A 14,635-nucleotide genomic window follows, 5' to 3' on the forward strand; every position below is an offset into this window, starting at 1 on the left:
CGGCAGACCCGGGCGCGGGCGCACTCCGGCATCCCCCTTCGCGCCATCCACAGGGAGTTTCGGCTCCGGCTGTTCCTACATCTGGCTGATCTTAAGCACGGCTTCAGCCAGACTTATCAAATACCTCGCAACCAGGGAAACGTGAGCCAGATCTGCTCAGCCTTGGCTGTCCCCGTGTATAATGTGTTGTGACAGGTCATACTCTGACTTGGTCGGGATTTAAAGTTATACTGATAAAGTGGCACTGAGAAGGTCACTGCGCAGGGGGTACTGTTCGAGGTTGTCCGGGTGGGCAATCCTGGCTTTTCTCCTCTGAGGCCCAGACTTGGGAGGCCATGGGTAGCGGGGTTTCCAGCAGTGGGGTATGGCAGCATTCTGGTGCGAGTCTTTCCCTGCTTGGGATTGATGTCACATCACAGCTGTTGTCGGAGGGACCTGGGAAGTGGCTCCAGCCCCCAACCAGGCCAGCGAGCCCTCCTGCTAATACCCTGCCTGTGCTCATGGCTCATGAGCTGTTCAAAGGCTGCAAAGGAACTGAGCTTGGCTGAGTGGTGCTGCCTGGAACTCAAATGCTCTGTTCCTGCCCCCAACATGTGTGTGCACGTGCACGCGCGCACACACACGCACATACACACGCACATACACACAGAGCCAAGTCCAATGGACGGGGTACAGGATGCTAAGAGACAGGGGTGGGGTTGGAGGACAGGGAAGGCCATGGGGTCTTGGCCTCGTCCTGTGACAGCTCTGGGTCCCAGTACCTGCGGGGGCCATGACCAAGAGCTGGGCGAGGAGGAAAGAAGGCACCTTTGTGGGAGCTCTTTGGGTTGAGAGAGACTCTGGCCAGGAAGGAAGGTGCGTGGTTGTGGGAAGGCCACGGGACTCAGGCCAGGTGGGTGCCCCCAGGAACCCCGGGCTGTGTGTGCAGCGAGTCGACCAGGAACGGGTGGTGGCAGCGGGCCAGGGCCCTGTGCTCACATCTGGGTGTTCAGCCCGGAGATAACCCGGCCAGCGTTGGCCCTGCTTCGCATCCACTCCCAGATGCCATCGGCCCAGAACAGGATTCCTCGTATCTGAATGTGGAGGAGCCTTTTCATACTCAGCGCCTTGGCTTTGAGAAACTGCCCCTCCTTCCTTCCTCAAACTGGCTGGGAAGGGAACAGGAATGCCTACTGAAGGGACAGGTGATCCTTGGGAGGACCCAGCCCCATCCTCCCAACCCCTCCCAGCTGGACAGAGAGGACCCTGGTCTGTTGGCATCGGTGCAGCCTGAGGTGACCCCACAGGGGGAGCCTGCAGGAGGTGGGCGGGTGTGACTGAGTGTGAAGAAAAGCAAGGCCTCCCCGTAGGTTGCCTCCACGAGCTGCTGCCCTTTTGGCTCCTAGAGAGTGTGCTGGCACTGCAGCTGCCTCCAGCCCAGAGCGTGGTCCCCACCGCCGGCTGTCGGGGCCTTTAGGAGCGTTCTTGGCCAACTCCCCCCCGCCCCCCATCTCCCTGAACAGACCTCTGCCCCGCTCAGCTACACTCTGCAGGAGACAGTGGTGGTTTTGAGTCCCAGGACTGGTGTAAGACAAGAAGCCCATAGCTGCATCCACCAGGGCCACCTCCTAGTTGGCATCTGGGCCGTCTTTCCGGTTCGGCCCCAGGAAGCTGCCCATCCTGCTGGGCCCTGCATCCCAGCCCCCACCTCCTCAGCCCTTCTCTCTGCAAACCCCAGTTTGCATAGCTGGTCCCAGGCCCTGTTGGCGGGCTCCCTGTGGACAAAGTTCATTGCTTTGGGGAAGACCCCATTTAGATCCATTTGCTGAACCTGCAGCCGTCCTATTGTGCCCTGGTCTCCTCTCCATATGTCCTGTCCAGGGAAGATGCTGAAAATCCCTAACCTCCTAGTCAGAGACCCCACTCCCATCCCACCCAACTCCCGAGCCAAGTGCCTCACAGCAGAAGGGGACAGGAGCTCTTCATGTGTGCAGACCTCCTCTGAGCCAGGCACTGGGCAAGGAGCAGTGGACAAGCGGCTCTGTGCCCCAGGACCACCCACTCCCCTGGGCACCAGTGGGCCCAACCCAAGCCAGGGGCTTAACCACAGGCTCTGCTGATGGGGGAGAACTAGGAGATGGACGAAGGAGGGAAAAAATCGATGCACGTCAACAGGGCTGGAAATTTATTTTCCAGCTTGGAAGAGGGTATTTACAAAGAGGCAGAGGAGGGAAATAAAAAGCTATAAACACATATCTGCCATCCTCCTCTGCGGGCCATTTCTTGATTAAAAAGAATCTTTTGCAAGGTCCAGTGGAGGGCGGGCCGGGGGGGGCCTAGATGCCAGAGCCACCTGCTGGGAAGGGAAGATGGAGAGGGACCCCGAGGTGCAATGGATAATCACAGTTACTAATACAATTGCAACAGTAATAGAACTCACATTTGCTGACTGGAAGCTGTACTTTGTGATGCAATCTACATACATTATTTAATTTGATTTTTACAACCACGCTATGAAACATCTTGTTATCCTCACATGCAGGAAACTGAGGCACAGAGATGTTGAGCGACTTGCTTAAAGTCTCCCAGCTGGTGGCGGGGGAGTGGGGGCCAGGGAATGCGGCTGAAGCTTGTGTTCTTATCCACTTCACCAATCGGCCTCCCCAAAGTGGGCAAACCCTGCCTCCCCCCTCAGGCCGTTAACGGAGGTGGGGTCGTTCTCCCTTCTCACTGCCAAAAGTGGGTGGGCTGTGGGCGCAGGGTAAGACTGGGCCCTGAGGTCTAATCCTACTCCCACCAGGCCACCTGGGCGGTTAGCTTGGGACTGGGGTGTGTGGCTGCAGCCAGGGCCCAATAAAAGTGCTCTGCTAATCCCTTTAATGAGCAACATGGTGAGGCTCTAAGTGCACAGAGCAGGGCTGGCTGGAGCCACTGAGCACACCAGAGGCGCCGGCAGTAGGTGCTGCTCCGTTTGTGCCGGGGGAAATGTCGGAACTGCCTGGGGGCTGAACCAGGGGTCCCAGGGACCTGCTACCCAAAGACACACACACACACACACACACACACACACACACACACACAGAATGGACCCCGCCAGGTCCCAGAAACAGGCTTCCTTCTGAGTCCTGAGACTTGGGTTCTCTGCAATGTCCCCCTGCAACTAGAAGCCAGAGGGGCTTCCCTTGGGTCTCTAGCCATCTGCCCCTACTGCCATCTGACCTGGAAGAGGCCTGGAGGTGAAGCCCAAGTAGGACTTCACTTCTGACCCTCCACTGGGGTCTCCTGCCCCGCTCTCCCCGAGGCTCACTTAGGCCCTGTCCCCAGCCTTTCACCCTCTCCCCAGGGAATTGGGGACTGTGATGCTTGTTAAGTGACTGACTCATGAAAAGAAGCCTCCATTCAGTCTGTCCCCAGAAGTACCTGCCTTGCAGACGTAGGGTGGCCTCGAGGGAGGGAAGAGTCTGCACCCAGGGGAGAGGACAACCCCAGGAAGGACCTCAAGGGTGAAGCGGACGCGGGGACCAGCACTGCAGAGGGAAAGGCCCAGGCAGAGGCCTGCCCTGCCCACCAGCACCCATCACGGCCCCAGGAGCCAGGCTCTGGCGCTCCCGCCTTTGCAAAGGGGCCGCAGTACCCGCTGTTGGGTGCAGGGAGGGGGTGATGGTGGCGTGAAGCGCAGCAGGCCGGCTCCCTTACTCTGGGCGCCCCAGCCCAGGAGTGAGGCAACGTGTGTGGGCAGCCTGCTCCTGCCTCCTCGCCTAGACTTCTCCTGGGTCAGCCTTGGCATATCCGGCCAGGTAACCAGGGTCGCTTCTCCCTAACAAGGTCAGCCACCTCTGTGACACCTTTGGATTTGGCCAGGCAGCATGAGGATCGAGATTTCTCGTTCCTTCGCTTATTTCATGAGCGCCAAGACCCCTCCTTTTCAGTTGCTGCTCATTCTATTGGCCCCACACCCCCGTGGCTTGCCCATCCTGGCCCATGGCATAGCAGGCCCCTTTCCAATAGGAGCCATCAGGGAACGGGTGACCACAGCCAGGGGTGGCACTGGGAGCCAGCCTGAGGGATGCCTGGAGTTGTCGCCATCTCCGCCCTGGGGCCTGCGCCCACAGCCATTACCTGTCACGGGGATAGCGTACCCAGGGCCAGTGGGTACGCTCTCCTACTCTTCCTTGATTTTGCCGTCTGCAAGGTGGGGAGGCCAGCACCCACCTCCCAGGTGCACAGAGTTACTGGAGGATGTGAGGTCACAGTAAGATGATGTTCTGTCTGCATTCAGCCACTTACCTGGGAGCTACTCATCCCCTGCCTTGCCGTGAGGCCTGGACAACAAACAGCCCCTTTCCGGGCTGGCTTTTTTCCACCAGCCAGGATCGACGTCCTTTTACTGAGTGGGGAAGCTGCTGGCGGTGCTTCTCGGCCCCCCCCCCCCACAGAGCCCCCAGCTCTCTCTCCTGCAGCCCTGGCAGGTTTCTGGTGGGCTTTCCTCACGAGTCCACCTCAGCCACAGGAAAGCTGCCCAGACCTGGGAGTCTTGGGTGGGGGGGGGCTGCCAGAAGCTGAGCCACTGAGTCAGATGCCGGAGTGGTCCCTGAAAACTCTGCAGCCTCTGTGTCTCCTCACCCTCTCCTGGCAACTCACCTGCATGGGGCACCATCCAGCACTGCATGGGCCAGAGGCCCCTTCTTTCCCCTCCCTCAGCTGCCCCCCATGCTCCGTGTGCGGCTCCTCTCTCCCCACCCCCATGCTGATGGGGGTCTCGGCTCTGTCACAACAGTTCCATCCCTGAACCCCCCCCCAAGTCTGATTGGTCCCCACCCCCTACACATGCATGTCACTGGCCCCTTGACTGCAGAGTTCGGCGCAAGCTTACCCTCCTCCCGGTGTGGCACCCCGCACCTCCGTACGCCCCCTCCACCTGCTTGCAGAGATCGGTGTACTTCTTGATCATTGTCCATATCTTTTCCAAAAAGATTCCTCAATGCTTTTCTTTTCACAAGGGAAAAAAAAAGGAAAAAAAAAACAATGCCAACAGCCCAGCGCCCGTGAGCAACCCAACAGTAACAAAGCATGTGCTCGGGATGGAGGAAGGTAAGGCCACACATTTCCATTTGCCGCTTGCTGCTCGGGCTGGGCGGCTGGGGTGACCCTCAGGGGGACGTGTGCGCACCCCTCCTCCACTTCCACACACACTCGCTCTTGTGTCTCAGTGAGAAGAAGAGGCAAGGGGTTTGACAGAAGGCTTGTAGAAAAGTGGCTGAGACCAGCCAGACCCTGGTTCTCGTACTAGTGGTTCATGCTGCAGAAAGCGCCACACACACACCCTCCCTTACCACGCCATTCATTCACTCCTCATTCATTCACTCATTCATTCCAGAAATGTTTTCTGCACACCAGCCTTTCCAGCGTCTGTGGCTGGCACTAGGACTACAGAGACAGGCACAGAACAGGCCCCGAGGGGCCCTGCACCTGGATGAGGACACGCACATGAGCAGCCAGTGCACAGCGCATTAAAGGGTCTGGGGCAGGAGTCAGGACAGAGCAATGAAGCCCAGCCGGCTCTGTCAGGGCAATGGGACAGGGTCGCAGAGGAGTGGACACTGCTGAGCTTTGGAAGATGAGCGGGCATTCTGAGGGCCGGGGCGTGTCATGAGCGCGTGCCCAGGGGCCTAAAGCAGCAGGGAGAGACCCAAAAACCACTCATGGTCGTTACTGCCGTTCCTCAATTCAGTAACAAGTGACATGAGTGAGGTGGGATCTGGGGGCAGGCCATGGAAGGCCATTTTGTAGTGCTGAAGAGTTTAGACCTTATCCTGGGGACCATTAGGAGTCAGAGGTGTTTCAGCAGAGTGAGAGCAAGATGAGGTTCACGCTGCAGACAGACCACTCTGGCTTCCGTGTGGTGATGAGTTGGAGGGGGAAGTGGAGGCCAGGAGATCGATAGGGAGCTCTTAAAGTTATCCAGGTGGGAAGCGCAGGCCTAACCAGCCTGTGGCAGTGGGAATGGAGAGGAGGGAAGAGGCTGGGGAGACCCACGGGAGGTGAATCCAGAGGAGCTTGATCACCTTGGGTCATGGCGCAAGGGGGAAGCCTGCCCACTCCCATGGAGCCCAGGACTAATTGATGGAGAGAAAATATGAACGAGGCAGCTCAGGCCACACCTGGCCCCCAGGAGCCCCAAACTCATCTTGTCCCTGCACTGTCACTTGATGGAAGAAGGTGCGTCTGCTCAGACTTGTGGGGTGGGTGGGGTCACTGAGCCTGCTGGTGGGGTTGCTGTGGGCCTGTGCCTGGGGCAGCGGGGATGCCATGCTTGGACCCGGGCTCCGGTCTCCTCAGCTTCCTTGGCAACGTGGGCGTGTCGGTGGCACTTTGAATTGAGTGCTGGGCCTGTCCCACAGCTCTGGAAAGGGGCCAACCTCCCCCATTCCAGTGGCCTTTCCTGCTCCTTCATCTGGGCCTTTTTACTTTGGGCCTGGTGTCCAGATCCTAAGGAAGCCCCTGCTTCTCCTGCTCCTTACTGCCGGTGCTCCTCTCTCCTGCCCTCCTGGCCCTGCTGTCAGCGCCCCCTAGTGCCAGGATGGCCGTGCGTGTGGGCGGGGGCCTCAGAGATCTCTCTCAAACTCCTCTGCTTGCTCGTGGGGAAAGAAGCAGAGGGAGTGAGCTTTCTAGGAGTCTGATGCTTCCCTATAGAAATCCCAGGGTCTGTTCTTTGCTTTCCTGTCCTCACCCTTTCTTGGCACAGGGGGCCTAAACTCCCAAATTAGGGCAAGACTGAAGATTGGCCAAAGAAGAAGGGAGACCACATGGGAATCTTGTTTTCTGTCCATATATAAATTACCCTTACTCCTCCCAGGATCAGGCCCAACAGGGCAGCCCATGTCTCTTGGAGATCAGGGGCCATCGTTCAGCTCACAACCTGCGTCCACAGCCCCCTGCTCACACGCCCCAGCTGCTGAGCGGCTCTGGTGTCAGGGTGCACCCTTCCAGACATGGCTGCTGCAGCCTGAGGGCCCCTCACATCTGGGCCCAGGAGCCTGCTCTGAAGGGGGGCAGCACAGACGACTCCCCCCCATTCTGTGGCTGCTGCTCTTGGACAGCCTCAGTGCTTCCGGGGCAGGCTGCAGTGAGTGGGGGTCACTGGGTAGTTCCTGCCTGGCTGGTGAAGGCCAGCCCAGGCGTAAAGGCCATGACCCATCCCCTAACCAAAGCCAGCTGTGCTGTGTGTGTGTGGTGGCAGGGCCGGCCTGGCGTGGGCGCAGGCTGGAAATAAAGGTCGTAAGCCAGACCCAGACACGTAGAACATTCGAACACACCTTGTTGTTTCAGATGACTGCTTTGAGGTCCTGTGCTCCCGAGGTGGATAAGCGAGACCCCCCTCAGTCCAAGAGAGGTGTGCTTGGAGAGGGAGCGGCTGCAGGTCGTGAGGCAAACTCCGAGATTTTGCCCAGGGATGTGTGTAACCACATCTCAGAGCCCACTCTGAGGGACTGAAAGGCGATAGGAACTGGCCGCTTTCAAAAAGCCAAGAAATAATTCCTCTTTCCTTGCATTCAGCCTCCAAGGACATCTATTCTTGACCTACCAACCCAGTACCTGCCTTAGGTCAAGAGAGGTTTGGCAGTTCAGTGAGGCGCCCATGACTGAATGAGTTGAACCCAGCTGCTGTATCCAAGACAGCAGCAGGGCTGTGCCGGGCCGGGCCGGGCCAGGGGAGGGGTGCAGGAGGGGCCAGGAGCCTCTCTGCCTGCTCCGCAGGTAGACTCTGAGCAAGTACGTTGCAGGGGGGCCTCCAGGAGACCTGGGGGCTAAGAAGAAGGAAGAAAGGAGCCACTCCTGGCAAGCAGGGACCCTCTCACCATTGGAAAAGGCCCCTCTCAAACTAGGCATCCCCTCCTGCAGGAAAGCAGGACAAATTGCAGGAGGAGCCAAAGTGGAACCAGGGCCTGGGCAGCAGGCAGATTGTGTGGGTGAGAACGAGTGTGCGAGTGCGTGGCTAAGCCAGGGTGAAGCCCTGCGGCCGGGGAGGAGTGGCAGGGACAGGCCGGGCAGGGAAGCCGCGGTCCTTCTCACGGCCTGGCCGCGCACCTCCTGCCAGGCCTGTAGATCCAGGACAGGAGCCACTCGTGGAGTCAGGGGTGGGGGTAGGGCATGCTGGCTGCACACGAGTATGTGCGGGCGTGCGCATGTGTCCACAGCGTGGTCAACAAATCATCAGGGTGGCCATACTCCTGGCCTAAAGGGGTTCCCACCATGAGGGAACAACCGGAGCCTGCCAGCCCAGGGAGCTTCTCCCTCCTCCCTGTGACCCGAGCTGCCACCTGTCCGGACTGGGGAGCATGTGGGGACCCCCTGCGAAGGCTGTAAATGGACCCAGATGGGCACCCCCAGACAGGTAGCCCAGGTGTGCCCCCACCCACCCCAGGCCGCACTCTGACCGGGCCCGGCCCTCTTCTTGTCTTGCAGAACTACAGCGAGAGGGAAGCATCGAGACTCTGAGTAATAGCTCAGGTTCCACGAGCGGCAGCATCCCAAGAAACTTTGATGGCTACCGATCTCCGCTGCCCACCAATGAGAGTCAGCCCCTCAGCCTCTTTCCTACCGGCTTCTCGTAGGTACCAGCTACCTGCTTCTGACTGGCCGGCCCACTCACCTGCTGGAGGAAGGAGGAAAAGCCCCCCTCTGGCCCTCCCCTTCAGTCTCTGCGCCTCTTTCACCAAGCACCTTCCCCAAGCTTAGTGACAACAGCCACCCACCCTCCCTGGATTGAGAAGAGACCCTTCTCCAAAGCACCGTGGTGCACTCTGACCCGGTCAGCAGGGCCGTGGCCGAGAGAGACTGCAGAAGCTCCATCCCCTCCTCTGTTTGCACATGATGTCCTGCATTGGATCCGCTTTTGTATTTTCTAACCACACCCATGGGGGCCCTGGCTGGGGAGAGAGTGGATGGCCTGGCCAGGCATTCTGACCCTGACTGGCCAGCCGCAGCCCGCCCCTGGCCGTGGCGCTCACTGCCCAACTTCCCTTGGTCAGCCTCCCTCTGCAATGGGGCGAACTGAGGCCTGGAGTATTATGGAAGGAAAAATAAAGGAGACGCGCGCCCCCCCCTTCCTCTTTTCTTTCTCCTCTGGCTCATGGGAAGGATTTGTCTTTCTTGTTTGTAAGCCCTTTACCCTGGTCCTGAACTGTTCAGTGAAGGGAACCGTGGTTACCAAGGCCTTGTCAAAAAGTGCACGTCTTGTCCAATAAATTGCGCTGCAATTGGTGTCCATTCCTGAGTTGCTGGGGTCAGGGTCCTCTCCAAGTGCCGAGCAGGGTCCCGTGGGCCTGACCGTGTGTCCCTGCTTCCACCCCCGCCGGCCCTGACACGTGTGGCTGAGGAAGGGTCATGGAGGAGACAGGAAGGAGAAGGAGAATGTTTGCTTTGGAACTTGGGTGAGGCCTGATTTAAATCTATTCTCCAACCTTCCTGCTGGTGACAGAGCCAGTGAGTTCTGCCGTCACCACAGGCCCGACACTCCTTGGCTGCGGCAGTTAGGGCCCGCCGTGCCCTCGGCAGGTGCTGCTGGGCTGCTCTGCAGGGGAACCTGGTAAAGACGCTGGCCTTGTCTTCAGGGCCAGGCCCCCTGTGATTGCCTCTCTTTTCAAGCTCAGACGATGGAAGGACAGTCAAGTGGATGTGGGTCTCTCATGAATCCTGGCCAGAACCTTTATTCCCCTTCCCTTTCCCAATTCTGGACCTAAAGTGAAGGGCAGGAAGGAGATAGGAGCAGGGGGAGCAAAAAGGAGTGTTGAGCAGGAAGGAGGATAATGGAAGCCCTAGTCCCCACTTCCCTGAGACCCCAGAAAGGCCTGGGAGGATCAAAGGAAACCCACTGAGCCAGGTGCAGTTTGGGGTGAAGTTTAATGTATCAGCTGCAGAAGAGTTGAGTTCACAAACAAGCGGGCCTTCCCATCCAACTGTCCGGCAGGAGCTGGGGCAGCTCCTGGGGCCCCTGCCCCCTTCACACGTATCCCACCCAACCCTGGCACCCAAGAAGAGATTTAATCTTCAGTTCCCTCCACCCGATCAGCTGGGCATGTTAGAAGGGGGACTTGAATCACACTAGGTTCTGTAGGCCCTGCATAGGGTGGCTGAAGCCAGTCCCTCCTGCCCAGGAACCTGCAGGGTGAGAAGTCACATGGCAGAGTGAGGCATGCTGGAAGGTCAGGAGGCCCGGCCACAGCCAGTGGGGGCTGCCAGCGGAGCAGCGGCTTTTCCCCACTTCAGCTGAATCGGAGACATTGATGTTCCGGGCACAACCTCCACCCCCAGCCAGAGCAACGTTTCAGTCAAAAGGGGATAGGAAGGAGGGGTGCCGCAAGGCTGCCTATGTGCACTGCCCATGGGCTGGCTCCCTAGGGATGAGTCCGGAGCTCTAGGAAGGGTGAGCCCCTCTGAACCCACCCTAGTGCACGTGGATGGGGCAAAGATGGAGAGCCAGGAGCCCTCTCCAACCACGCAGGGGACTAGCTGGCAGCTTAGAGTCAGGAGTCCTCCCTGGCTCAGCCCTTTCCCTCCAGGGGGTGCAAAACAGCGGTGGCCTCCTCCAGTCAGGGAAAGTGGTGGGTGTAGGGCTGGACTTGCCGGCTGAGCTTGCAGGACAATCTAGTTATTCATCTGCTCACAGCGAGGGCAACGTTTTGAGTATGTTGGGGGAGGAGGAGGATAAGAGAGGCCAGATAAGCTGGCCCCATGGTGGCTGCCACTGGAGCTGGGGTTATCAGAGAGGCCTTGGGCCTGGCCCCTGACTAATTGGGGAGGTTGTGGACCCTGCCACAGCCCGTAATCAGCTGGAAGTGAGAGCTGGGCCCCAGCGTGGGGGACCTTCCTGCCCACTGCCCATGGAGCAACCAGCCTCCTCGCCTCTAGAGATAACACCCAGGGCAACCTCTGCCTCACCCCCAGCCGACCTCCAAGATGGCATCACCTCAGAGGCCAACAGAACATGCATCTAATTGTGGCCTGACCTCATGACCTTGAGGAAGCCACGTGACCTCGTTGAGTCTCACAGCACTACCTGCTCAACGGGCAAATTACTATGGACTTTCTCTCAGTTTGATGGAGGAAAAAAATATCTTCATGGTCTTTGAGGAGGCTGATGGGAGCAGCAGTGGCAGCTTAAGGAGGGGGGGCACCATCGGGGATCGACTGGAGAAAGGGCCCCGCGGTCCCGAGGCAAATGCAGGTGCACGGGGCTCTGTCAGACACTAGTATCAGCTCCTCTAGAAGCAAGTGGGGGCCCGAGGAGGTAGCTGCCAGCCTGGGATTGGAAATGATTTCTCAGTGCTGATTCTTCTTATTTGCACAGATCAGAGAATCTCCGAACTTTAAGGTACCTAAAAGAACTATGTGGTCCTCATTTGCAGAGGAGAAGACTAAGCCCTAGAGCAGGCCAAGGCTTTGCCCAAGGTCACAAAGTCACACAGCTATTCTGCTGATGCCTATGTGCTCCTGGATGCCTCACATGCCCTGGCTGGTTTCCCTAAAGAGCACCATTCTGCGCTCACCTGTGCCCCCATCAAGATCCAGGACTCTGCTTACCCCATCCCCTAACCCTAGGAGCTTCCAGTGCCTGCCCCTGACTGACCTGGAAGCTGCTCCCTTGTCTGTGAAAGGGGGAAGGCAGCCCCCTTCCTGCAGACCTAGAGCAGGAAACTCTAGGGACCAAGGGAGAGCTTATCCTGTATGTCTTGTATTCATAGCAAGAGCCCAGCCTGAGGGTGGGGCCCCGGAACCTCAGTCTTGCCTTCCTGTAGGAGCAGGGGCAGCTATGGGGACAGCAGCAGCATTAGCACCTTGCTCTCGGAAGATCCCAGGGTTTCTGCACCAGTAGCTGTGTGGTCTCTGGTGAATTACTGTACCTCTGGGCTTCAAGGTCCTCATCTGTAAAGGAAGGGATGGAGGACATGCCCTTCGCATAAGAGCAACTAGGCCAACGCAGGCAAGGAGGAAGCTGCAGGTCAAAAGGGCAAAACTTTGGTTCGAGGCCGGAGACTGATCGGACAGGCCAGGTAGCTCTTCGGCGGGAGAGGGAGGGCGGTGCGGCAGCTGGAGCCCCGAACGTGGTGCGCTCCCGGTGAAGCTGCCCCAGGGAATCCCGGCCCGCTCCCAGCGAAAGCGTTTGGAAAGGCAGATCAAGAGTCTAGTGAGCATGCAGGGCAGACCAGCCCCGCCCTCTCTGAGCAGGTGGGCTGGTCCTAGGGGTCCTGCTAGCGCTTTGCCCCAGCTCTTAAGCTACACGGCAGCATGGCCTGTTCACGCTGCCGAGATCCCAGGCACACGCACCCGTGATGATCTCAGACTCGTGCTCGTCCACGCACACGCAGGTTCGCAGATGTGCATCTCACTTTTGCCAACCCCGAGCCACAGCTGAACAACTAGGACCCGCAAACCGCGACTCCACAGCGGTGAAAAGCCTGGAGAGCCTAGGGTTACGGGATCCCCAAAACTCTGGGGAAGTCTTCCGAAGTCCGGCAGGGACACGTGCTCGGTTGCCGGCTCAGGTGCAGAGCAACACCGCTCGAGCGCCAAGTCTGTCCCGGGCCAGAGCGGCCAGGCTGGGGCCTCGCCTTCGCGTCAGACTGGAAGATTGGAGACTGGGCCACACAGGCCGTGGCTGCCCAGGCACTAACCCGGACCTAATCGGAAGAGGTGGCCCCGCCATCTCTCCTGGCTTAAGGCCGGGGCTACAACGCGACCGGGAAGAGGTCGTGCCTCCGGCTCTCCTCGCGCCTCCCCCCACCCCGCCCCCGCCCCAAGCCCCGTCCCAGCCACTTGGCCCGACCCTGCACCGGGTAATTGGGTCGGGAGGGAGGAGACGGGCGGGCGGCGACTCCAGAGAGACTACGCGCCTGTCAGCCGCAATTTGTCTAAGTGGACGGGACAGGCCGGGCCGCTGCGGGCCGGGGTCATCGAGGCCGCAGCCCCCACCCCAGCCAGACCTGAGACGGCGGGGGAGCCAGGCCGGGCCGCTTAACGGGGCGGGCTGGCGCCAAGGCTCCGGGAGGCGCGGGTCCGGCCTCACAGCCGAGGATGGGAAGCAACTCTGCCTGTCCGTTCAGCCCCTGTACACGCACAAAACGCGCTAAGACCTGGACGGCACCTCCACTGCTGGTGACACACTTAGGGCCACACACCTCCCTGGAGCTCAGCCTGGGGACACTCATATAAGACAGTGCACTCACACCAGCCTCACGCCAGCACCCGGGTCTCCGATGCACGCCCCCTCCGCCACAAGACCATCCACCCTCAAGCATCCGTGCAGGCTCACGCAGATGTACGCTCATCACACACAGCAAAGACACCGGCGGGGGCCAACCCGGGGAAGGTCCTAGCAGTGGGCCGTGACCCCACAAAAGGTTAAGGGGCCAAGGGCAGACGGGCAACCCAGCCAGGCCCTGGACCGCGGCACCACCGGCCAGGCCGCCCCTGCCGGATTTCCTTATTGCCGGAGCGCGGAACGGACTGAGCGCGTGCAACCGACCGGAGGCCGGGAAGCCCGCGCCCGCCCGACGCCGGGGCCCGGGAGAGCTTGGGAGAGGGAGGGGCGGCTGAGCGCGCGTCCCCCACCCGTCTGCGGGGCCCGGCCGATGCGAAGTGACAGGGGCCGGAGCTTTGTTGTGGAGCCTCGGCCGCCTGGCGCCAGCCGCCCCCGCCCGCGCCCTCCCCCTCCAGCCCTGGGCGGCTCGCGAGGCGCCCCCCGGGGCCTCTTAAAGAGACACACACTCTCTGCCCTGGGGACCCCCCAGAGGCGCCTGTTCCCGGGGGGGAGGAAGAGGGGTAGACCCAGGTGGGGGAGGGGCCGGACCGGAGCTGGGCGTCGCACGGCGCCACGCGGAGGCCGCCTGAGCCTCGGCTGAGCGGGTTTTGGATGAGCCGAGGGCATTCCTCGCTGAAGAGTTTGGCTGGGAGGGGGGGGGGGGGGCGGGGGTTGTACATTCAGAAGCTTGAGGGTGGCTGTAGCAGAACCTCGAGTTCGTTGTGGGGCGGCAGGACAGGACAGACGGCAGGGGCCGGCCTAGAAAGAGCCTGTGGCCCGCGAAGGGCAGGTCCGAGGTTCAGTTCCTGTGACCAGGTGGGGTCGTGGTCCCCAAATGCAACCGATGCACCGTCACCACCGGAAGTCTTGGACAAATAACCCCGGCCAGTGTATATCAGACTCTCTAGGTCTCTAGGTCTTAAGCCCCTGGACCAGCTATGGACCTTCCGCACGAAAATGTTCACACAGTTAGGTGTACACACATTCTTACAAGTACGAAAGTACGTGTACACATGTAACTTTGCAAATGTATTCAGGGATTTCCAGGCCCCTACCCCGATTCCCGGCTAAGGATTGCTCCCTTGTCTATTATCTGGTCACCTCCCCGATGGCGCAAACCTGTCCACACACCTCCTCCCCCAAGGGGCCACACATCCCGCTCAGATGGAATCGGCAGGGCTTTTCCTGTGCAAAGCTGCAGCGGATCCTGCCCCGGCTGTGTAGACTGCACTGAGCGGGGTAGAAGATTCGTTCTGGATAGAGAGGAGGCAGAGTGAGGAGAGACACACCCAAGAGCCAGGTGGTGAAGAAAAACCCCGTGGGAGCTGCGCCCATTTAAACACTCGGTAGGGGAGT

The 14,635-nt window shown here is 59.7% G+C and overlaps 1 protein-coding gene across 1 annotated transcript in view; it reads left to right on the forward strand.

Annotated features, from left to right (window-relative positions):
• BCAS3 (BCAS3 microtubule associated cell migration factor) overlaps positions 1-9,243 on the forward strand; it is a 475,802-nt gene extending 466,559 nt beyond the window's left edge. The window contains exon 26 of the mRNA XM_054574853.1: positions 8,446-9,243. Coding sequence (XP_054430828.1) covers positions 8,446-8,594 — 149 coding nt within the window. The 3' untranslated portion in view covers positions 8,595-9,243. The remainder of the gene's footprint in view (positions 1-8,445) is intronic.
• Positions 9,244-14,635: the final 5,392 nt, after the last annotated feature.

This window comes from Pteronotus mesoamericanus, unplaced genomic scaffold, assembly GCF_021234165.1.
Source record: "Pteronotus mesoamericanus isolate MK-2021 breed Mesoamerican mustached bat unplaced genomic scaffold, CSHL_Meso_final contig_269, whole genome shotgun sequence".
In the NCBI taxonomy this organism is placed as follows: Eukaryota; Metazoa; Chordata; class Mammalia; order Chiroptera; family Mormoopidae; genus Pteronotus; species Pteronotus mesoamericanus.